Source organism: Ambystoma mexicanum, chromosome 10 (genome assembly GCF_040938575.1).
Source record: "Ambystoma mexicanum isolate Mex_15411 chromosome 10, UKY_AmexF1_1, whole genome shotgun sequence".
Classification (NCBI taxonomy): domain Eukaryota; kingdom Metazoa; phylum Chordata; class Amphibia; order Caudata; family Ambystomatidae; genus Ambystoma; species Ambystoma mexicanum.
Window position 1 is genome coordinate 728,115,100 of NC_090932.1, and position 23,802 is coordinate 728,138,901.

A 23,802-nucleotide genomic window follows, 5' to 3' on the forward strand; every position below is an offset into this window, starting at 1 on the left:
CTCGGCAGCGGCCATGTTGCAAAAACACTAGACTGCTGACAAAACGTGCAACCAAAAACGTAATGGAACAATGAATGGAGGCCAAGTTTCCAGTTATTCCATGTGCGCCAGTTACCCTGATTTATGACAGGTACCTCCTCCTACAAGGAAATAACCTGGACAATGGATGTTGGTGGGGCTGAATTTGGGGGTGGGCATGGACAATGAAGCTCACTTTGGGGATTGTTGCGGTAGACAAGGGCAATGTGACTCTACTGTGCACCTGATGCTGCTAGGTGGGGGACATGCCAGCACACACAGTATTGTGTTCACAAAATATATTTTCTGGCAAAGAAATTGTGTATGAGGTCATATTTGTTCATGGCACTAGCTGCATTATTATGCATCTCTTAAAGCATGTTTGGTAAATGAATGTCATCTTATGAATTGCGCTTAAACTCTTCCTCCTTCTCTTGATTGGATGGAATAGGCACATTAGGTTCTATTAAAATGTAGTGTAAGATGCAGACAGCAATGCAACAAAGCACACTGTATCCAGGATATGCCGTTTACACTGAAGTCTACCCTCTGTTTTGTGTATAAAGTATACCCTTTCTAAAGTAGCCAAACGGCCCGCCCAATAATGTTGCAAAATCTTCTGTTAAGCAATTTATAAATGCTGCTTCGGATAGTAGCAGGTCGCTGCAGTGGAGCTATGAGTCCCGGATGCTTTGCATTTCCAGAAACCATTGTGAAGGGGAAAGATGAAACATCATTCTGGGCCCTTTTGCTTCACACCAACCCATGTCTTATCTCCATTCCACCTGTCCTCTCCCGTGCCTTTCCTCCATGCCCACATACCAATCAATCACCTTCCTGGTGCAGTGTATGCTTCTATGGCCACCAGCCACACTCTCTATATGGTCTGGATGTGTGTGTGTAGCTGTGTGTGGGGGTGGTGTATTACATAGCTTTCTCACCTAGGGGGCTGGTCGTTTGTGCCACTCATTTCTCCACGATCCCTGATAGGCAGCAGTTCTTCAAGATAAACTTGTGATGGGTGGAGCTCAGAAGGCAAGCACAGGCATGTGTCAGTTGGAGGGTGGCACCATACGCCATCTGTCTTTGATGGTGTGTTGCATCTTTCTGCTTTGGGAGACCTGCTCCCCGAATTTGGTAGTAATAGGACTTCATGGTATAAATAGAAATGTCACTAACACTCAACCTCAGGAAACTCCCTTATTTATCACAAATAGTTCCGTGCACTGACCTTTTTTTTTTTTTACCAAACACAACTATACTGCTGCTTTGATGTAGGCACACAAATAATCAAAGAAGTTGATCCCCAAGTTCTGGGGCTCAACCAAGGCCTCTACATCCTTCATGTCATCTTCCACTGCTGTACTACCATCTGTGCAGTAGGTCCTCCCCATCCTTTGCTCGATGTGCTAGTTCCACTGCAAGAATTGGAATTTTCCTGAGGGCGACCAAGTGCTAGGATGCAGCATCCAGGGTGCTATTGTTTGTGTTGGTGCCATTTCAATCTTTAATAGCTGGGGATTCGATGTTTGCTTTCTTGCTTCAAGTGGCGCACTTATCTGAAGGAGTTTTTGAGCAGTCTGATATATTCACCAGTGTACAAAACCTACAGAATCAGAAATTCTGCATTTTCCCTCTGCAGAAAGAGTTTACAAGTGTATGTGCTAGGTACATGAACCCATGGAGTTTCCATATGTGTATGCACAATTACTAGTGCTGCTGCGCGGATATACCATCTGAGCTCATTCCGCGTCTTGTTAAATGGAAGGATGTGGCTTTCAACATGCTGTGAAAGCACTCCTTTTAGCCACCCTTTGCAGAATGTGAGTGCTGTTAGTTAAGTTCTTAATCAATCAATCAATCAATCAAATAGCTTGTATTCGACTTTCGTCATCTGCCATGAACATATATATATATATATATATATATATATATACATAAAATCACAGGAAAATGTACAAAATAAAAACAACATCATATACTTCACAATACAAAGCAGAAATAGCATGACAGGCATACAATTAATCGAAATATAAGATAACGTTATAAAAGATATATCAATGATAAAATTATGGCGAATTTTAAAACCCTCTAGGATAAAACATTGGTCACTAGTTCCATTACAGCTTTTAAAGCTTGTAACCTTTAGAACATGGACATTATTTCAATTAATTAACTAAGGCAGCTTCATTTTATTAGTTAATTTAGGCTACTCACATACCAAAACAAATTGGCTATCACACCCTAAATTCTATCCGCAGGTACCCGCTGGGTGGAAAGTTACCAGTCATGGTAAAGGCATTTTCTCTGGTAGCAATTGTATGAGTGTTATGAATCCCCATTAGCACAAATAATGAAGCTAGAAAATGTGGAGGGCATCCCATAATAGGATCAGCTCTGAACCGTTCTTAAAAAGTGAAAAATCAGAACCAGCTGTCACTAACCAGGTACATCCGGCATAGCCACCATGTAATTGGGCGATAACTGAGGTGTGTTCTATTGGTACCGGATCCGTGTCACGGCCCCTGCAATTCGACCATTTTTTATTTTATTTTTTTTAACTGCTGTGGTAAATACACTTCGTATTTTTACAAGAAGTGATGCATTATTTTATTACTACCTCTTTTACCCGTCAGCAGAGTACCATTCTGAGCAATGGGGAAATTTACCACATGGGTTCATTCTTTTGTAATGAGGGCCATTAATCGTTTCCATTGACTTTGGCTTAACTAGGACGAATATGCATTTGTAGACTTGACTAGAATTCACTGTACAATCCCTAGTAGCTTCGCTTGATTCAGAAGCTTCTACTTGTTTTGATTAACACCACCAGAAAGGTTTCAGATTCCACAAAGATAATATATATATATATATATATATATATTTTGGTTACCTGAACAACCATGGAATGTGTGCCGCACAGCATCCTATGTAGCTCGCTGATTGCTTTCACAAAACAGATGATTGCTTGGAATGCACTGAGTCCTATCAGCACTGAAAACAACACTATGTTCCATTCCACGATGTATGCGGGTTTCAGGCAGAGCGTCCAGGTGGAGCTGTTGGTCAGGTAACTGGGGACAAAGAGAAGCATAACATTTGGATAAGAAGACCAGTTGACGAATTTCAATCAACATGCAACATGGTAACCTTTGGAACTCAAATATCACTTACGTTGTTGTTGATTGGTGTATTCCAGATACAAGTCCCTGAGAACAATTGTATCGAGAACCATAGTACCATTTTCTACGCCATTAAAATAAGACAAACACATCACTGATAAATGATATACAACTAAACCACAGAATTATAAAAATAGTTTCATATTAACAAAGGGTATAAAACCAAGTGCCACATTAAACAAAATCAACATTATGTGTTAACAATAACATCTCTAAAATTAAAATACATTATCCCTTGATCATCATGAATCCATGATCTCTTCACTTATCATAATAAACCATTCTTTGTGTAAACATAAAAAGGTGTGACTCTAGTTTCAGATTCACCCACTACATCATAAGCGGCTTACAATCAATTACAAATGTATGTATGAACCATTTCTAGGTATTTGGTCCTATACAGCCATGCATTCTTAGGAATGTAACTACCCAAAATTGTACATCCTTATGATAGAGTGCCTCATGCATAGTTCTAATCCCAAGGATGGCCACCAGTATATGTAATGGCCGTGGGTTGGCCTGGAAGGAGTGGTGGTGCACTTCAAATAAGATGCGGACGCAGAGCATTTGAATCAACGTCTTCTTTATTCAACTTCCAGAATACCCTGCCTTTGCCCTGCCCCCCAGCCCGTCACTTCCCTTTCCCCGTCATTTCCCTTGTCCCAACTACCCACCTCGCCGTGTCCATGGAGACATCAACGTGACAGTATATTTTCCTGAATTCATCAAATAATGGGTAAAAGAACAACAAATGCTTCTTTAGTTTCATTGCAATACAAACCTTTATCCTGATAACCTTGATTTTCACTCTGCTAAAATAAAACGCTAACGTTAGACCTCCTGATGTAATTTTAGGTAAAATACACTTTCTAACAAAGGGTTCAATGACATTCAATGATTTACCATTGCCAGCCTCAATTTACATCCAGGTATTGATAGGTCATGCAACCTTCTCTGACGCTCAGTGTGTGATGGATCTCCTTTTTATTATGTGGACCTATGTTAAGGGTTCCATCCAGATAAATATGTTTAAGTTGATTGCTGTAGTTTTTATATACCTCAGCACATTCCTGCCTTACGCCCCTCAGAGCAGGAAATGGCCTGTTTGTCTCTTGCCCATGCCATATCTTAGAGAAGGAACATCTTCATTGCAAAGTTCATGGACCGCCTCAAACATCAATGAGGGGACTTGCATTTCTTTCAAGGTTTTCTACTGAAGGTCGCGGTGAACACAGTCAAACACAGAATATAACAACTGCTTCAGCAAATAAACACATTTTGCAGCATAAAAAACCTGAAAAACCCGATCCATTATTTCATTTCCTTTTTGAAACCCTGCCTGTAGATGCATCAAGACCTTGGTGTCTTTTACTCCAAAGGACTAGTTGTTTTGATATTACTTTGCCAAAGAACTTGGCCAGACAGTTGAATAAAGATATTTGGCCGTAGTTTGAGGAATTTACTTGCACCCCTTTCTTATTCACGGGGATAACCTCTGCACCTTTCCAACTCTCAGGCCTTATTAAATGTGTATTAAAAAAATTTCAGTATAATTTATACCCAGACAGCCGGTTTTGCTTTTAATTGTCAATAGGTAACCAATCAAGTCCAGAACGTTTCCTAATTTCTGGGTCTGTATATCAACCAGGAATCCTCTCTTGAGGTGTTAACAATACTGCAATATATATGCCTCATAGATATTACTTCAACATCCCCCAGATCATAGAAACTCTGGGAGTATAAGAACCACTCATCACCTTGTGTATTTGAGACACGGGGGAAATTTCACCAATTGACCATTAGCCACAATGGGCCAAAACCCCTCTGGATTTCTGTTTGGACTTTACGTCCTTGCTGGAGGATTCCCCACCTTCTTTCTTTCAATGATTTCTTTTTACTGTTTCTTAAGGTCTTGCGTTCCTCATTAGGATCCTAATCCTATTTATTTGCAGGTTCTTCAATTACAGCCAGAAGGGTTTCTTTTGCCTTCCTGCACTCTCCATAAAAAACATAAATGTGTTGCAACATTTGTGGTACAGATATGACAAGCATATCTGGCCATATATGTTTTCTGTTTTAATTAAGTAGGTATACATGCTAATTACATTTGTGCCATCTAAAAGAATGTGTGAAAAAACTTGTAGAAAATGAAAATACGTCTACATGAAGTGCTTGAATGTGAGTCTCAGTGCTTATGTTTTCCCTATGTAATCTATGAGAGTTGCTAATAAGACAGCCATAGTCTGAAAATTAATCAAACTCCAGTTCTCCTTGGCCCCATCGATTACAGTGGTCAGATACAATGGATCATTGTAGCATTTTAAGCGTGGTATAACTTCGAAAACAGCAACTAAAATGTTTGATACATTTATGAAACTATCATCAATGGGTCTTTTCCTCGAATCTGTATGAAAAGTTGGATGAGCAGGGAAATCACGAGAGAATTGGCTATGACGAGCACAATGGTTGAAATCATTCAGGTAAGAGGCAGTACAGCAGGCATATCGATATTGAACATGTAGGGCAGGTGTAAATTGACGGCAACTTCATTAAAGTTGCTAACAAGGTAAAAACCCTAGGCTTTTAGCTCCACTCCACTCTCACCTTCACCAAATAAGTTAATTCCATGGCCTCTGCCACCGCTTACACTTGTAAACTTATCAGAGCTGGCAAATCATTTCACTCTAATAATAGCTGCATCATTCTGGACAGAGCCCTCATCTTGTCCAGGCTGGACTACTGCAACACCCTCTACATTGGTTCCAATAAATATATCATCAGGAGAATCCACACTTTATAAAATAACGCCCTCAGAGCGGCCCTTGGCGTAACTAGGAGAGAACATATATCTGAGATTAGGCAACAAAATAATTGGCTTTCTACCAATAACAAAATCTTACTTTAAACCGCCTTGCTCATTCACAAATCGTTGAATAATGCTGCTCCTATCTATCTCTCTGAGAGATTCCACAGAAGGCCCTCCACTAGACCTTCTAGACTCATCAACACCAACTGCCTATCCATTCCCACGTTCAAGGGTTGGGGGTAGCAGCTTTCCTGTCAAAGCGGCCCAGTTCTGGAACTCCCTGCCACCATCACCCTGAGCGGGTCAAACATACCAGAATTTAAGATACAACTGTATCAACTGGCTTAAGACAACATACCACTAAGGCCTGACACCCTCACCACCTTGTACATAGAACCTTATAGATCTTAGACATTGTTCTCCTGCTTGTGTTCCTATCTCTGTTTATAATGACATGTTTTTGCTACCTTCTGCCTTACTGTGTTCCATATTTGTCACGTGTAATTTTGTGTTCCTAGCTCTGTTTATGATGACATGTATTTGCTACCCTCTGCCTTTCTGTGTTCCATATTTTTCATGTGTAATTTATTTTCTGTAACATAAACCTTCCTTGTAACTTGTGCGCCTTGATACCTCAGGGTCTGGTGCGCAATACAAATAACTACACAAACAAACAAACCATGCAAGGGGCATTCCCTACTTCTTCTTCCTGTTTCATCTCTCTACAGAAACGTGGAAGGAGCCATGCTGCCTGGAGTCCTGCAAAACCCTGCCTGCCTTCTACCATCGCCACAGAGCATGCGCATTGATGGGGTAAGCCCATTGCTAATGGGCTGTGCTTCGCGCTCGCCGCACAGATTTCGTTATTAAAAGTCAAAATTGTGCATAAATTCAAAGGCATCCTGAGGCTTGCAGGATGTGATATTCCCTGCCCTGCTTTCGACCTTATTCTTGTTTTATCAATCTACCTTCAACTTTGCACTCTTAGTGCCTCATTGTGCTTGTTGCAAGACAAGATGGCCGCACTCCACTATTTTGCCTGGCTCTGCCTGTTGATGTTGTGTGTGCCGCCCCCCGCCTCCCCCCCGGTCAAATGTGATTATGTGTGTGCCCCCCCCCCGCTCGTCTGTGATGTTGTATGTACCCCCCACCCCAGGTCATCTGTGATGTGTCTGCCCCCACCCCCCTGGTCACCTGTGATGTTGTGGTTGCCCCCTCCCGGGTCTCCTGTGATGTTGTGTGTGTGCCCCCTGGTCCCCTGTGATGTTATGTATGCCCCCCGGTCACCTGTGATGTTGTGTGTGCCCCCCACTACCACCTGGTCGCATGTGATGTTGTGTGTGCCTCCCCTGGTCGCCTGTGATGCTGTGTGTGCCCCCCCCCCGGTCACCTGTGATGTTGTGTGTGCACCCCCCCTGGTCGCCTGTGATGTTGTGTGTGCCCCTCATTCCCCCTGGTCAGCTGTGATGTTGTGTGTGCCCCCCAACCCCCTTGGTTGCTTGTGATGTTGTGTGTGCCCAACACCCCCCCTGGTCACCTGTGATGTTGTGTGTGCCCCCCATCCCTCCACGGTCGCCTGTGATGTTGTGTGTGTGCCCGACCCTGGTCGCCTGTGATGTTGTGTGTGCCCCCCCAGGTTGCCTGTGATGTTGTGTGTGCCCCCCACACCCCTGGTTGCCTGTGATGTTGTGTGTGCCCCCCACCCCCCTGGTTGCCTGTGATGTTGTGTGCCACCCAACCCCCTGGTCGCCTGTGATGTTGTGTCTACCCCCCAGACCCCCCTGGTCGCCTGCAATGTTGTGTCTTCCCCCCACGCTCCCCTTGGTCGCCTGTGATGTTGTGTGTACCCCAACCCATCTCTTGCCCTTGATTTCCTCTCCCCTCCCCACATCCCACTCCTCCAAGCTGGATTGTGCCCCCCTATCTCTGCATATACATGCTGCTGCCACTCAGCAATATGGGGTAGGCACCTTGTATTTGCCCATTGATTTGTCTTCTCGCATTTGTGTGTGGCTGCCGCCCTGCAACATGGGGTAGGCACCATGTTTTTGCCCATTGATTTGCCTTCATGTATGTGTGTAATGCTGCCGCCCTGCAACATGGACTAGGCACCATGTGTTTGCCCATTGAGTTGCCTTCTCGCATTTGTGTGCTGCTGCCGCCCTGCAACATGGGGTAGGCACCATGTATTTGCCTATTTCTGGACTCTTTTCCTCAAATCTGTATGAAAAGTTGGATGAGCAGGGAAATCACGAGAGAATTGGCTATGACAAGCACAAAGGTTGACATCATTCAGGTAAGAGGCAGTACAGCAGGCATGTCTATATTGAAAATGTAGGGCAGGTGTTACCATGCAAGGGGCATTCCCTAATTCTTCTTCCTGTTTCATCTCTCTACAGCAACGTGGAAGGAGCCATGCTGCCTGGGCTCCTGCAACACCTCGCCTGCCTTCTACTATCACTACAGAGCACGCGCATTGCTGGGGTAAGCCCATTGCTAATGTGCTGTGCTTTGCGCTCAACGCGCAGATTTCTTCATTTGAAGTCGAAATCATGCCTAAATTCAAAGGCATCCTGAAGCTTGCAGGATGTGATATTCCCTACCCTGCGTTTTACCTTATTCTTGTTTTATCGATCTACCTGCAACTTTGCACTCTTAGTGCCTCATTGATATGATATGATATGATATGATATGGCATTTATAACGCACCTATACACAAGTGTTTCAAGGCGCGACGAGGCAAAGGGGGGGACAGAGAGAAGACAGACAACAATCCTACTAGGCCAGGTATCATTCAGATTGCTCAAGTGCATGGGAAGGGGGAAAGTGCAGGGGCCGGGAGGGCGAGGGGAAGGGGAAGTGCAGTACATGGGATAATAGAATAAATAAGCAATAAGTGAAAGTGCAGCCAGCAGGTGGCAGGTGCAACGAGTGCAGACATCAGGTGCCAAGTGCTGGTAGTGGGACTGTGGGGATACAGAACAGTCCCCAAGTGCGGGGGTTGCAATGGAGGCAGTGCGGGTGTGTGTGACTGGTGGGGGAGGGACCTGGGCCCGGAGATCAGAGGGTGGCCAGGTAACCAGTACAGTTTCAGTTTCAGCCAGGAGGTCAGCAGGGGAGAGGAGGTGAAAAAGCAGAGGCAAAGAGAAAGGTTTTGAGGTGCTTCCAGAACCGGAGATGGTTCTCTTCAAGTTTCAGAGAGGCAGGGAGTCTGTTCCAGAGAGAGACCCCAGCCGAAGAAAGAGATCTACCACCAACCCATTGCTTTATAGAAGCGACTGACTCTGATGGAGTTGGAGGCGGCTGAGCTAAGAGCTCGAGAAAGAAGGTATTTGGGAAGAGAGTTGAAGGTATTGAGGCCGCAGGCCCCAGAAGGCCGTGTGGAAAATGCAGAGGGTTTTGAACTTAATCCTTGCAGCCACTGCGAGCAAGTGCAGAGATTTCAGTCCTGGCGACATACAATCCCTGGGCTTTAGGCCAAGGACAAGTCTCGCAGTCCAGTTCTGGATGAGTTGCAAAGGGCTGAGAGTAGAAGCAGGCAGATTTAGAAAGAGGCTGTTGCACTAGACCACCCTGGAGAGACCCAGAGCTCTGGAGACAGTGAGCCTCTGGGGGAAGGAGAGGAAAGGAAGAATGCCTCTGAAAAGGTGCAGCTGGTATTGTGACTTCTTAGAGATGTCAGAGATGTGAGGAGCGAAGGAGAGTGTAGGGTTGAAGGTGACCCCGAGGTTTTTAGCCTCACAGGTGGGGGCCGGCAAGGGATCAATAGAGGCCTGCCAGAGAGTGACAGGAAAGGAGGGAGCGGGTGTGCCGATGAGGATAATCTTGGTCTTACTGGCATTAAGGCAAAGATCATTTGCGGCACACCACTCCTGGATGGCAGACAGACAGTCAGAGATGAGAGAGGGAGAAGAGGTGGCTGAGGATAGCTTGAAAATGAGCTGAGTGTCATCCGTATAGCACTGGAAGTTGGGGCAGCGCGCAGCAATGCGGTGGGCAAGAAGTTCCAGGTATTGGTTGAACAGCCAGGGAGAGAGGTTAGACCCCTGGGGAACACCACAGGTAGAGATAAAGATAGAGGAGAGGAAGGACCCAAGTTGAACCTGGGAGGGTCGGTCAGAAAGGAAAGAAGTCAACCACTGACCTGACCTGTGATCCCCAGGTTGTCACAGAGACGATTCAGCAGGATGGAATGGTTAACCATGTCAAAGGCAGAGGAGAGATCAAGTAAGATGAGGACACAGGGGGTGTTGGAATCGAGGTTGTAGAGCAGGTCTTCACAGATTTTTAGGAGAGCACTTTCCGTGCTTCTGGCAGCTCTGAAGCCAGACTGATGATCATGGAGAAAGCCAACAGATTCAGAGTGAAGGTTGAGCTGGGAGATGGACAGCTTTTCCAAGAGTTTGCCCAGGAATGGAGTGATGGAAATTGGGTGATAGTTAGCCAGGCAGGAGGGTTCGGCAGAGGGTTTCTTAAGAAGGGGGTGCACAGGGGAGTGCTTCAGGGGTGACGGGAAGACTCCAGAGGCGAAGGAGTGGCTGCAGAAGTCGGCCAGGGCAGGAGCCAGGGATTCAATGTGGTACTTGATGGTTTTGGAGAACAGGGGTGACCGGACTTGTCAAGAAACCTTGTCTGGGGAGAACAGTGGAAAAGCAGTGAAGGAGGGAGGAGATGTGGCTATAGAAGGGCCAGAAGAGGAGCAGGGAGTAGAAGGAGCAAGAGGAGAGGAGGAGGAGGAGAGAGAGAACAGAATGTCCTGAGTTTTAGAGATGAAATGAGAAGCCAGTGCTGTGCAGAGGGCCTGGGAAGGGACATGAGAGGTAGAGACTGCGGAAGGATTGGGCAGTTTTTTTGCAGATTTTAAAGAGTTCAGCCGAGTTGTCAGAGACTGCAGACATGCGGGCTTGGGTGTGAGCTCTCTTCTTAGTGAGAACAGAGAGCCGGTATTGCCTTTGGAGAGGGCGGCAGGCCAATTTGTCAGAGGATGTACATGAAGCACGCCATTTCCTCTCAGCCACCCTGCACTTGCGTTTAAGGGTGACGAGGTCTGAGTCATACCAAGAGTTGCACTTGGCTTTGGGCTTGAGGCGGATCTTCATGACAGGGGCAAGAATATCAAGAGTATCAGATATAGCAGAGAGGAGCATGGAAAGGGCTGTGTCAGGGTGAGAGTCAGCCAAAGGGGAGGGGAAGGGGGAGGTGAGAAAGTGGAGGTGAAAGCCACAACTGACACTAGCTTCATGGGTTGGATGCCCGAGAAGATGGTTGGCAGTGATGATGTTGGCTTGGCCCGAGGGGTAGAGAGGGTGAGCTGAGAGGAGAGGAGAAAGTGATCACTCCAGGAGAGAGGAGTGGTGAGAGGGACGGAAAGGGGAAGGTCTGAGGAGATCAGAACATCCAGAGTGTGCGCTGCAGAGTGAGTCGGGCCAGAGGAGAGAATAGAGAGTGAGAGTCGCAGAGGTCGCAAAAGAGTCCAGAGGAAGGACAGGAGGCACCCAGGTGGATGTTGAAGTCTCCAAGAAGGAGGCCCGTGGCATGACAAGATGGCTGCACTATTTTGCCTGGCTCTGCCTGGTGATGTGTGTGCCCTCTACACCCCCTGGTCATCTGTGATGTTGTTTGTGCCCCCCCTGGTTGCCTGTGATGTCATGTGTGCCCCACACCCCCCTGGTCACTTGTGATGTCGTGTGTGCCCCCACCCCACCTGGTCACCTGTGATGTTGTGTGTGTGCCTCCCTGGTCACCTGTGATGTTGTGTGTGCCCCTCCAGTCGTCTGTGATGTTGTGTGTGCCCCCCAAGCCTCCTGGACGCATGTGATGTTGTGTGTGTGCCCCTTTCTGGTCACCTGTGATGTTGGGTGCGCCCCCCCATGCGCCCCCTGGTCGCCTGTGATGCTGCGTATGCCCCCCGGTCACCTGTGATGTTGTGCGTGTCCCCCACCCCACCTGGTCACCTGTGATGTTGTGTGTGTGCCTCCCTGGTCAACTGTGATGTTGTGTGTGCCCCCCCTGGTCCCCCCATGGGGTAGGCACCATGTATTTGCCCACTGATTTGCCTTCTCGCATGTGTGTGCTGCTGCCGCCCTGCAATGTGGGGTATGCACATGTATTTGCCCATTGCTGGACTCTTGCATTTGTGTGCTGTTGCCGCCCTGCAACATGGGGTAGGCACCATGTATTTGCCTTTTGCTGGACTCTTGCATTTGTGTGCTGCTGCTGCCCTGCAACATGGGGTAGGCACCATGTATTTGCTAGTGGTGGATTTTTGCATTTATGTTCTGCTGCCGCCCTGCAACATGGGGTAGGCACCATGTATTTGCCTATTACTGGACTCTTGTATTTGTGTGCTGCTGCCGCCCTGCAACATGGGGTAGGCACCATGCATTTGCCCATTGATTTGTCTGTTCGTATTTGTGTGCTACTGCCGCCCTGCAATTTGGGGTAGGCACCATGTATTTGCCCACTGATTTTGACTTTGCATCTGTGTGCTACTGCCTACCCGCAACATGGGGTCAGGTTCATTGGATGTGATCACTATGTGTTTTCTGGAGCACAATGTATTATTTACCTGTTTGCACGTTCCTCGATGTAAATCACCTCATACGCTTCCACCTCTGTAACCTGAAGCACTTACTGTAACCGTATTCTTAAGTTAAGGTACCTAGATACCTCCGGATTTTGTGCGCTATATAAGTGTCAAATAAAATAAATAAATAAAATACAATAAATCGTGTACCCCCTGCTTTTCACCAAGCTGTTATTATATAGTCTGTAGTCACAATGTTAATACATTCATCAGCAGATGTTCACAATGTTCAAAATGGCGTCAAGCTACAGTGATAAGGCATAGATATGTGTACAATAAAATCAAAATATTATTACCATGTAGTTAATAAAGCAAGCATAATAAACCACCCAGCATAATTTCCATTTTGCAAATGGATACATTTAAATCAAGAGAGACACATCAACACCACACATGAACATCTCTGAGAAGAGTAACTGCTGGACTAAATAATGTTGTAAAACCTCATCAATAAACTGGAGTTAAAGACAATGGGCCTCATTACAAGTTGGGCAGTATTCTGGTGGTAAATCTGGCAGAATACTTCCCAACGGAATTACCATTACCGCCACTTGGTTCGCCGGATTTTCCACCAGATTACAAGTGGTGGTGGCAGTGTAAATCCCCAATAATTTGGAGTCTATAGGGCTCCATTGGGGATTTTGACAGAATTCAGTGGGATAATTTAACTCAAGCATGATACTAGAGGTAAATCCACCACTCCAGGGCCAAACTCATAATATGGCAGACTGGAAAAAGTGGCAGTAATTCTGTTACTGCCACTTTTTTCCCGCACCACCATACTCGTTATGAGGCCCAATGTTTTTAGGAAGCAGATTATTTTGGTACATTCAACAAAATTCTGTAAATCCTAGCTCACAAAATGTGCCAGGCATTTCCATCATCCGTGCAGCTACCCACACCCATTAACAAGCATTGGTATAATTTGTGCTGGTACTCACATCAATGGACAGGTGTTGCTATCAAATATCTAAGTACTGACATCACTGGCAGGTTTTATCTTCAAGATCCCGGGTATACAAGAAATTGTCATCAAAAGGTAAAGCCCCTCCTTGCTAAGTCCTGGCTTCAAGTGCCTGGTGGTAATTCCACTGCAGTTTTACCCACTGGCTGATTTCTCTATTATGCATGAATTTAGTAAAGGAGGACGGCAGCATTGTTGCTTTCTTATGCCCTAGTGGTCATACTGAATTAAAAGGTAGAGCAGGGTTTTCGACTCTCCACTCATACTACTTCCCCAAACTACCCGTCAAAGGTAGCAAGTCGAGAGAAGCAGACAAAAATGAGGAATCTACACAGGGCACAGTGGACAGCCGGGGGTGGAGTATGGATTGCATGCATCTCTTTGGTGATTTTACCAAGAACTTAGTGTGCATCCATGCTTCCCCCATCTCAAAGTGTGTTGCCACCAAGCATGTGTGTAGTCAGTCTCGCACTTGTGTTGCCAAAGCAGAGTGCTGCATATCTCCGCAAATCTCTGCCAGGCAACCTATAGAATTATTTTACATCTTTGTTGGTAAACAAACACTGCCACCAATACAGAGATCGAAAGTTCTTTGCATTAGCCAATGGAGAATCAGCTTTAACAAATGACATCAGTGGGTTCATAGGGGCCCTTTTAGCACCTTTTGGAGCATAATGAAGCTTTTAGTTTACTGACAAAAACACCAATTATTCTATCAAATGATAGTGTAGGAGGCAAATATTTCTATCATGTTAGTTTTATCACTGTGTAGCGCGATGGTCATGTGAATTAAAATCATTTTTTCACAAATGGTCAGAACTATAATACTATTTTGAGTTTTATCTAAAAATAATATTTTGTTTTATAAGCAGCTTAATGCTGTGGTATGCCTTTATTTAAGCAGTTTTCTCAGAAAAGGAAAATGAAGCCAAGGAAGAAAAAGTGATGATCCAGAATCACATTGTTTGGTCAAGGAAGGAATGTGGCAACATAGGGAGGGCTCCTGCTTCTAAATTGGAAAAATTAAATCTCCCCCTTAATAACAATTTCTTTATATTTGTTAAGAAGAAGCAGCAGAACATGCATGAGTTGCCATCAGTGTAGATCAAGGATTGTATTCACCACAACAGCATGGGTAAGGATAGCTCCTACAGAGTGTAAGGAAATCAAACAAACCACCATACAAGAAATGAATGCCAATGCTCCAATGATAGGTTAAACCAACATGATAAAAGGACTTATCTATTGGAATAGGAGAACCTCTCCAGTGTACTTAACTAGTACATAATCTCAGAGATATAGTCCTCAAAACAATTCACTCAGGCTTACTGATTAGCGGCAAAGCCACTTGGAATGCTTCTTGACTTTTCATCCTGGCAAGTACTTCGCCATCCTTGCATTATTGCATGTGTCAGGCCCACATATTATCACCATAATGGGGTGATGATACCTTTTACACACCCCCACTAGCAACGTCTGCTTTGCCCTTGCTTTTGTCAAGCTGTGTTTTATAACCCCCCAGTCATAGGTTCCCTTGTGGGGCAAATCCTCTTCTGTTTTTCGCAGTCCGGTCTCCTCCCAGCTTTTGGGTGTTGCCCAGAGCAGGCTCATTGCGGTAGCAATTATCCTACTCTGACCACGTCTACAATACTCAGCGTGCTCTCTGGTGTCTCTCTGTCTCTGGTACTTGTCAACTGGTGTCTCCTTGCCTCTGGCTTTTGCCAGTGTCTGAGACAGTCCTCAGCAGATGTGTGGTTTTCTCTCCTCCTATCTATGGCTTTGGCTTTTGCAAGGTTCTGAGATATATACAGCAGGATTGTGACCCCTTTCTCACTATGGTCTTCTCCAGGTACAGACTCTCGCTCCTTATTTCCTGTATGTGCCTCAAGCTTGCTAGCCCACTCTCTGACACTCCCTGCAGGGCATAGTGCCCTTTTGTAGGGGGAATGGTTATTTAGATTTTCTTTCTTATTCCTATGGTCTGTCTTCTTCCTCAAACCCCAGTCAGTGATTGGCTATTCCTGCTTCTCAATTAGTCCCTGTAAGATGCTTTTCCAAATGGTTTTGGTGATGCCCATCGTTCTGATCCCCAGCTCCCTGCTTGTAATAAGACATAATGATTGGCTCTGTGGCAGGCATGGAAGGATGAAAGGGTTGTGTCACCATCTTGAAGTCATGTGAAAGTAATGGAGCTGAACCGTAGTTCCACAACGGGATACAGATTCACTTGAGCTTCTGCGAAGGGGTCAAGGACTGTCACTCAAGCTTAGCATTGAGTTTTGCTTCCACAGGGAAAGTAATGGCAGGGGTTGAGTGAAGGTCTCACACAAAGGCACTATTTCGGCTTTTGGCGACTTCACAATAGAAACCTTTCCCCGTGCTGACTTCTCTCTGTTTGTGGGTACCACTGCCATCCATTAAACTAGCTCTGGGCTAATTTTCTATTTGGAGTGGGAAGTGTGCAGTGGACTGACATACTGAAGAATGGTTCTGTGTGACTATCTCTCTAGAGTCACTTACAGCTATGCTCTGGCTTGTGGGCACAGAATTATACAGCCTAGCAGATGAGTGAGCAAAGGGTCTCCATCTATGGGTGCATATAGAGGCAGTAACTCCTTTTGGGTCACTGCTGCTGCACCTTAGTCTTGGTGCTGTATCCGTATCCAGTTTGTAAGGTAGAAGGGTGAAAGAACACCATACTGGAATGTATGTCTTTGACTCATGCATAGGAGCACCCTCCCGACTCTTCCTAAGTCTCTGGCTGTGACGTGGAGATTATGCAGAATCATCCCCTGAGTGTATAAGGTCTAATGATCCAGGAAACAAGGAGGTGCTGTTTGGAATTCTTCTGTACCTTCTTCAGGGAGCAATTCACACAGTAGGTGGACATGCTTGGTCCCCTGCAAAGCACCTTTGAGCCAAAATGGAATGTGCCACAATGTGACTACATCACTCATATGAAACCTCACTTTTTAAGTGTTACAGATTTCAATGATATTTGTACTGTTTCACTCAGAAGAATACAAATCTGCTGGGTTCTAATAAGGCAATAAGACCCTTGCTGGGGGGCCATTACCATGTCCAGTAATGCCCCTAGTGCCCATAGTTACAGGTCTGAGCGTAGCGAGGGCCTTAGCCAAGGCCCCGGGAGCATTACCGGATGTAGTAATAGCCCCCCACCGAGAGGGGCTTTATTTCCATTAATACCACGGCCCGTTAGACTGGATTTTTAACAATCTTTTAACAATGGTGTGCCATATTCTTAGGCAGCAATCTGATCTCTATTGCGTTAAGGGAGGAATTAGACCATGCTGTAAATAAAACCAGCAGAGCACACCATTTCATGCTATTGACACCATTGTCATCTACTTAGTTGGCAGATTTCTCCTTGTTTTTTATTGTTACTGTGGCTTATATGTTTTTATATTACACTAGTTAAGTGAGGGAAAGAAGACGATAGATGAAAAATAATAACCCCAAACTGGGTTGGGAACCAGGAATTAAGGAGAAGAGATTGAAAAAAAAATGTATAGTCAGTGTGGCCCCATTGTCACTGCATGGTCAGTGACAACACGCATAATTGTTTATGCTTACCATGTACAACATTGCAATTTGTTATTAAGTTAAATATTATTTTTTATTCAATACTAATTAATGCACAAATCAGAGTATTCCAAACAGTTTCTCACCTCCCTGGTGTATCCTTGAAGGGATACGTCCATCCGATGACAGTGTTGCAGTATGGTCCTTGTGATAAACCCAACGATGAAATGATGAGGCAGTACCCCGAGAAAGTAACTCCGAGCAGCGCCAAGAGTGGGGATCCCAACCTCTAAATGAACAAACGAGAGTTATTGTCTTGCATAGCCTCCGTCTCATTAACCATGGTTTTCCTCAAAATACAGTACACACATTCAGCCATAATAGATCAACTTTGTACTGTTGGGAACATCAGCAGATTCATATGTTGGTACCAATGTTGCTGCTTGCATAAAAGCAATCAGAGGTCTGCAACCTTCGTCTCTCCAGAGGTTTTGGACTACAACTCCCATCAACCTTAGCCAGCATAGTCAATGATGAGGGTCTAAGTGAGGTGACAGTTCAAAGCATCTGGAGAGCCAAAGGTTGCAGATCCTTGCCATATGTAAAACAGGGCACTGCATTCAGAACAGACCCCAGAGGCAGGATTGTCTAACGTTTTCCCTGGTGATAAAAATGGATTCAATACACTTAGCACCAGTTTTTCTGCTTGTGTATTACGAAATTGGGGAAACACGTTTTGCGGAATCCTTAAGTTTGTAGTGGAAAGAAACAGTTGTGCACATTTATTCTGCCCTTGTGTTCGCGAACAGAGGCATTTCGGCTCACTCTTAACGTAGTAAGGACACTACTTTTAGCATTTTAAGATTTTAAAGCAAGGCATAAGTCAGATGGGTTGGGGTGCCATCTTGCACTCAATAGCTCTGAAATATAAGTGACACCTGTCATTCGTCACCACCAACATGTGCACTTGTACTAAGACACAACTAACATTCATCAAAGCCAGCCAGGTACTGAAAACAGAGAACAAACTAGTATTTTTTCCAGTCTCTCAGGATCTCACTGAAAGACTGGAGGGGGTATCTGTACTTCTGCCCCCTATATGGTAGAGTAGAGACACAGAGTACCCCAGCCAATGTTCTCTATAGGGTAGCTATGGATGAGCAACCAAGGCTTAAGCTCTCTGGAGGTGATGCAGGCTGGTTCTTAAGTACAGTGAGTCCCCAAGCACCCACAAAGGAATGTACACACACTATGTTATGCGCTACATAAGTTCTTTATATAAAAATACAGCAGAATGTACCTCGGGATAGCTTTCGACTTGCATGTAAGTATACATGAAGTTGGATCCTGTGTCAGAGACCACCTCTTTAGGGAAGCCAACTCTGGTAAAAATGCCCAGGAAAGCCCTTGCATCCACCTGAACCCCTTCGATAGTTATGATCAGAAGGGGTATAGCCTCAGGGTACCTGGTGGCATGATCAACCAGTACCAGGATGAACCAGTATCCACCTGATGTGGAAGGGTCCAAGGAACCGACAATGTCGATGACTACCCTCTCAAATGGGGTGCCAACCACTGGCAAAGGCTGCAGTGGGACAATGACACTGCCTCCAATCTTGCCAGACAATTGACAAGTCGGACAGGTCGGCAGTGGGACTCCACTTATACTCCCATCCTGGGCCAGTAGAAATGTGCAGAGATCCTTTGCTTGCTCTTCTTAGTGCCAAGATGACTGGCTAAGTGCACCTCATGGGAAGCACCTGTAAACCTTGGGTACCACCAACCTCTTGAGGGACCCAGGTTTCAGGCTTAGTGGGCTCACTACAAAGGAGCTCAACGTCCCAATAGATCTTGAATGACCTGGGTACTTCTCCTTGTGCCTGGGCCTGGCCCAGTTTTCTTAGCCCCTCGAGAAAGTGGCACTCTCTCTGACCCTAACAGAAGTCTCCCATAGTGGGCCCACCTTCAGTCAGCAGGCATTGAGGATTAGGTTGATCCTCTTGGTTGAGTACCTCTCCCTAAGGAGGGACTTCTGGCTCTTCCTCAGGAGTTGAGTGTAGGGTTACCACTGGGACAAGCCAGTCTGGCGCTTGGATCACAGTGTGTGTTGCTAAAACAGCAGTAAGAGAAGGTGCCCCCTTCACCGATGTTGTCCTCTTGCTCTTCCGTTTTGCCTTGGGTCTCCCCTTTGGCTTGAGTAACTGACTAGCAGTCAGGCTCTGATTGACCTGAGACCTAGTGACTGCAGCCACAGTCAGGGGTAGCGCATCAGAGATCAACCCCAACTCAGCTAGATCATTCCCCAACAATATGTGGGCAGGCACATTGTCCTGAACCAGGACGGGAAGCTTTGCTGTCTTGTCCTCAATGTGGATGGAAACTCGGGCTATAGGGGATAATTTGGGAGGCCCACCAGCTAACCTGGTAGTTCTCAGAGGAGCACCTACATAGCCCTCTGCCATGATCCAGTGTCATGAACGCCCCAGTGACTCTCAAACCAGTTTAAGTGAACCCTAGAGGCCCTTTTACTCATGGTAACACATCATACTATGGATAGGACGGAGAATAACTTCTCAAACTAAATAATAAGACTGACTCAGGAAGTTGGCAGAGGACTCTGTTTTATTAACAATTGTCTAAAACAGGGCGTACAATGGACATCAACAGACATCGCAGAGCATAATCTCTAAATGCTTCTATCCATTAGAGGATATTAGAACCCTCCACATACACACCAACCAAATCTTTCATAAACTTGGTGGCAGGGGACCTGACACTCTCAACTGGTTTGGCACTCTAGCTTTCTCTAGCTGGATTTTCTGACATTCATTGTCTTTTTATTTGAGTTCAAGATCCCTATCTTTGAGTATCCCTTGCTGTGCCAACTCCTCTTTCTTCAATTCAGCTTCAGTTTCCAACTTTTTGAATTCAGAGGCCAGTTTCATCCTTAATAACCCAAGTTCCAAGGTATTCCTTTAAGAAAAAAGGCTGGGTTTCAGAATAGAAGTGGCAGGAGAGGTGGCAATCCCAGTGGCAACATCTGTGACTTTACCACGTGTAAGGACCCCATCAGAGCCCACCCCATTTACATCATGTGTGTCACAATATGCCTGGTAGACCACAAGGGCAGCTATTAGCTCTGCCCTAGACTTATCAGTAAAATATATTTCTCTCTCTTGGCAAGCACTCTGGAGAGCCTCTAAGCTCATCCTAGTCAATCTGCCATTTGCAATAGATTCCATTGCATGTAATGTAGTTATACTAGTATACTCAACTAAACCTCAAATACAAAAATGTGGATATTTTTTAGGTGGCAAGGTTTCACACTGAGTCTTAAACCATCAGCATCCCACTTCTGCCACCAGTGTAAAGACTGGAGGGGGGTATCTGTACTTCTGCTCCCTATAGGGTAGGGTAGAGACACGGAGAACCCCAGCCAGGGTTCTCTATAGGGTATCTATGGACGACCAACCAAGGCTTAAGCTCTCAGGAGGTGATGCAGGCTGGTTCTTCAGTACAGTGAGTCCCCAAGCCCCCATAAAGGAATGTCCACACACTATTTTATGCGCTACCAAAGTTCTTTATATAAAAATAAGGTTCAGTTATATATACACAATTCAATAACACACTACCACACTTAGACTTTAGACTCCTTTAAAATACATCAACTGCTGGCAGTTATAATAGAGCATACAAATCTTTCAGTAAGGTGTATCAACATATCCACATAGATAATAAGGAAGGAAGGCAGGTTAAGGTTAAGCAATGGCATAATGTTTTCTTTGGATATAGGTGCACAATTTTAAATGAGGATCCCCTCACCAGGGTAACCTGTAGTAAAATAATTAACAAGCCCAGTTCATAAATGCTCAATAAGCCTTGCTTCTTGGTTAAAAAGTTCAACCACCCCAATTTACCTGAAGTGGAAGAGTTTCTTCAATGGTTCGTTGACGGGATCCTTCGAGATTGTACTCCATTTCAAGCAGGAACCCCTGGGCATTGAAAACCTGTAGGAAAAGTGAAACACTTGCAGTGATGCTTCAGCTTCGACCTTCGCTGTGCCCTTTGATGTTCAATCATGGTAGTCCTGGGAAGGTGAGGCGTGCGGTAAACCTTGATGCAAAGTGTTTGGTGACGCAAATAAGACTCAGTGATGGGTGCAGGCCCGGCAGCTGGCGTCAGTTGATGTGAATCATGTTCAGCGATCCTCTAGCCTGTCGATGTTGCAGCTGCAGCACGTACCTTGGGATAGCTTCGGCGATCGGGACTCAATCACGGGCTGAACCTCGGATCTTCACTCTGTCAGTGTCATTGAGATGTCTTTGTTAGCTTCGGGTGGTGAGAAACCCCCAGGCGGACAATGTCCGGCAGCCGGAGACCTTTGCTTTCTCCGGTGGGACAAAGTGGTCGACGGTAATGGCAAGGTAGCCCTCTGTCCAATGTTCTTAGGCAATGGTGGAGCTTTCTCAGCTCAGGTGTCAAGCAGCACAGCATCAAGGTGTCCCCACTTCTGGGTGACATTATATGAACTGGCTTCCAGCGGTACGGAAATCTTCTGAACCCCAGTCGGTGGCAATGGACTTTGAGGGGCTTGATGTCCAGGCGCCCTCTTCAGGATTCCCAACGGACCCCTTCTCCGGACATCAGACTCACAGAACTTCCTTGCAGGGTACCTCGATGAAGAATAGCAGTTTTTACACGATGGCCCCTCGTAGCTCCTAGCCAGGTCCTCTGTTGGATCAGTCCTCAACAGAATCAAAGCTTTTAGATTACATCGAAGGAAATGCAGCAGCAATCTTCTTCTTCCAGATGGGTATCAGGGATGAGCTTCAAGTTTTGACTTCAGCTTCTGAACAACTTGGTAAGTGAGAGGTCCCCAGATATACACATCTGTCCCTTATTCACTTTGGCTGAGCCAGGCTCAGTCAGCCAATCACACAGAAGGGCATTCAAGCAGGCAGGCAGCCAATCAACTGATTCCGAAGATTGCTGGAGACAGGATCAAATGAATTTTGTAAAAATGATTAACCAGATCCACTCCAATATTTGATGACATGTTCTTAAATTGCTGCAATATTATGAAATTTGTTTCAAAATTCTTTCATGTTGTCATCTGAATGCCCTTTTTACATATAGATTAAAACTTTGTGTAGGTATTTTTGTATGTATATGTGCGTATGAGAATGTTTGTTGATGAATGATTGAATTGCTCAATGCAGAAATGAGTTTGGTTATCTGCAATGTTTTTAAAATTCTGTTCTTCCTGCAACTTAAATGTGTTTTAGAGTGTAGATTTATACATGATAGACTCATTTTTGTACATTTCGTATCAAGTGAAATAAATCATTTTGATACATAATATTTTAATAGAGTCCTCTGGATACTTTTTCAGTTTCCTCACAGGCATTCAGGCCATTCACTTCCACCCAGACACCCATAACAAGGAAAGTAGATTGGGGCAAGCACCCAGCCTTTCAGCACACCACACTGCATTATTGTCAGTTTCAGGCAGGGCTGTCTCATTCATTGTGTTTCACACACACACAGAAACCAGACACTGATAACATAGAATGCATATTGGTTGCACACTCTTTTCACACAGGTCCCACTCCAAGGGTGTACCCACAACATACAGTCACTGGGAAGGCTTCAGACAGTCTGGCCTGGACTTTCCCATAATACCATATATGGTTCTTCCACCCAACAGCCCTTAGGGGAAGGGAGAGAGTCTGGCTTTACCAGGACCTTTGGAAAACAGGAAATTGAAACCAAGCGGCCCCACTGATTTCTATGGCAGGGCCTGGGCATCCCAAAATGGAGGATACTCAGAGCTCCTGTCACATCAGCATGAAGCTGCCACCAGCCCATACCCTGCTCTGATGGCCACACACAGGGGCCCAGAACATACACTCAGGGTGCAGGGTTGTACCCTCACCCATGGGTGCCATAAGGGTGTCCCAAGGGTCTCTGTTCACCACAACCAAAAAGAGGAAGAGCTGCACTGCCAAGGGTCCCAACTGGAAATCTTCAGATATCAACACAGAACACACATGATAAGGGAGTACAGAACAAGGACATGGAGGCCTTGTCCCTCCAATGCATTTCCAGCATCACACTCACCAATACACAAAGAACATTCTGAATATGTGAAATGCATGCAGGGATGGGATAAGCTCTACAAACATTGGCTCAGTGGCTTACTACACAAACTCATCACTTTTTTGATTGTATCCCAAAGGCCGAGGGGACAGTTGTCCCCCCTCTACCTCAGCTCTCAAGCAGCAGGATACTCCATCCTCCACTTAGTCCCAGCCCATTACTTTCCCCCTACTTCTGGTGTCCTGGTGGAACATACTCAATCTGATGGTCTAAGTATGCAAAGATTACGACTGCAAAGGGGGTCGCTGTCTATCTTTCTTATCATTAAGGATTGAAAAGTTTCAGGAAACCATCACATCTACAACTGCCACTGGTTATATTTTCCCAATTGTTGCTATCCAAGGGAGGCTAACCCATTTTCGATGACAATCCCCAGATTCTCCAAATCTTACACAAGTGTTTCTTGCTGTGCTGCTGCATCTCCTTTTTCCGAGTCCAATGGGCAGACATTAGGTGAAAGCATCCATTGGGGAAGAATAGAAGATTTTTTTTCTCCCGACTTCAACAGAGTTTTTCTGTCTCAAGACCCCCAGGAAAAACATTC

At 45.4% G+C, this 23,802-nt stretch overlaps 1 protein-coding gene across 1 annotated transcript in view; it reads right to left on the reverse strand.

The window, feature by feature from the left end:
* The window catches only part of TM4SF18 (transmembrane 4 L six family member 18), a 163,712-nt gene that overhangs the window by 59,197 nt on the left and 80,713 nt on the right, over positions 1–23,802 (reverse strand). Inside the window, exons 3-4 of the mRNA XM_069620369.1 lie at positions 17,246–17,388; positions 2,912–3,092 (exon numbers count right to left, since the gene is read on the reverse strand). Of these exons, the coding sequence (XP_069476470.1) occupies positions 2,912–3,092; positions 17,246–17,388 (324 nt within the window). The remainder of the gene's footprint in view (positions 1–2,911; positions 3,093–17,245; positions 17,389–23,802) is intronic.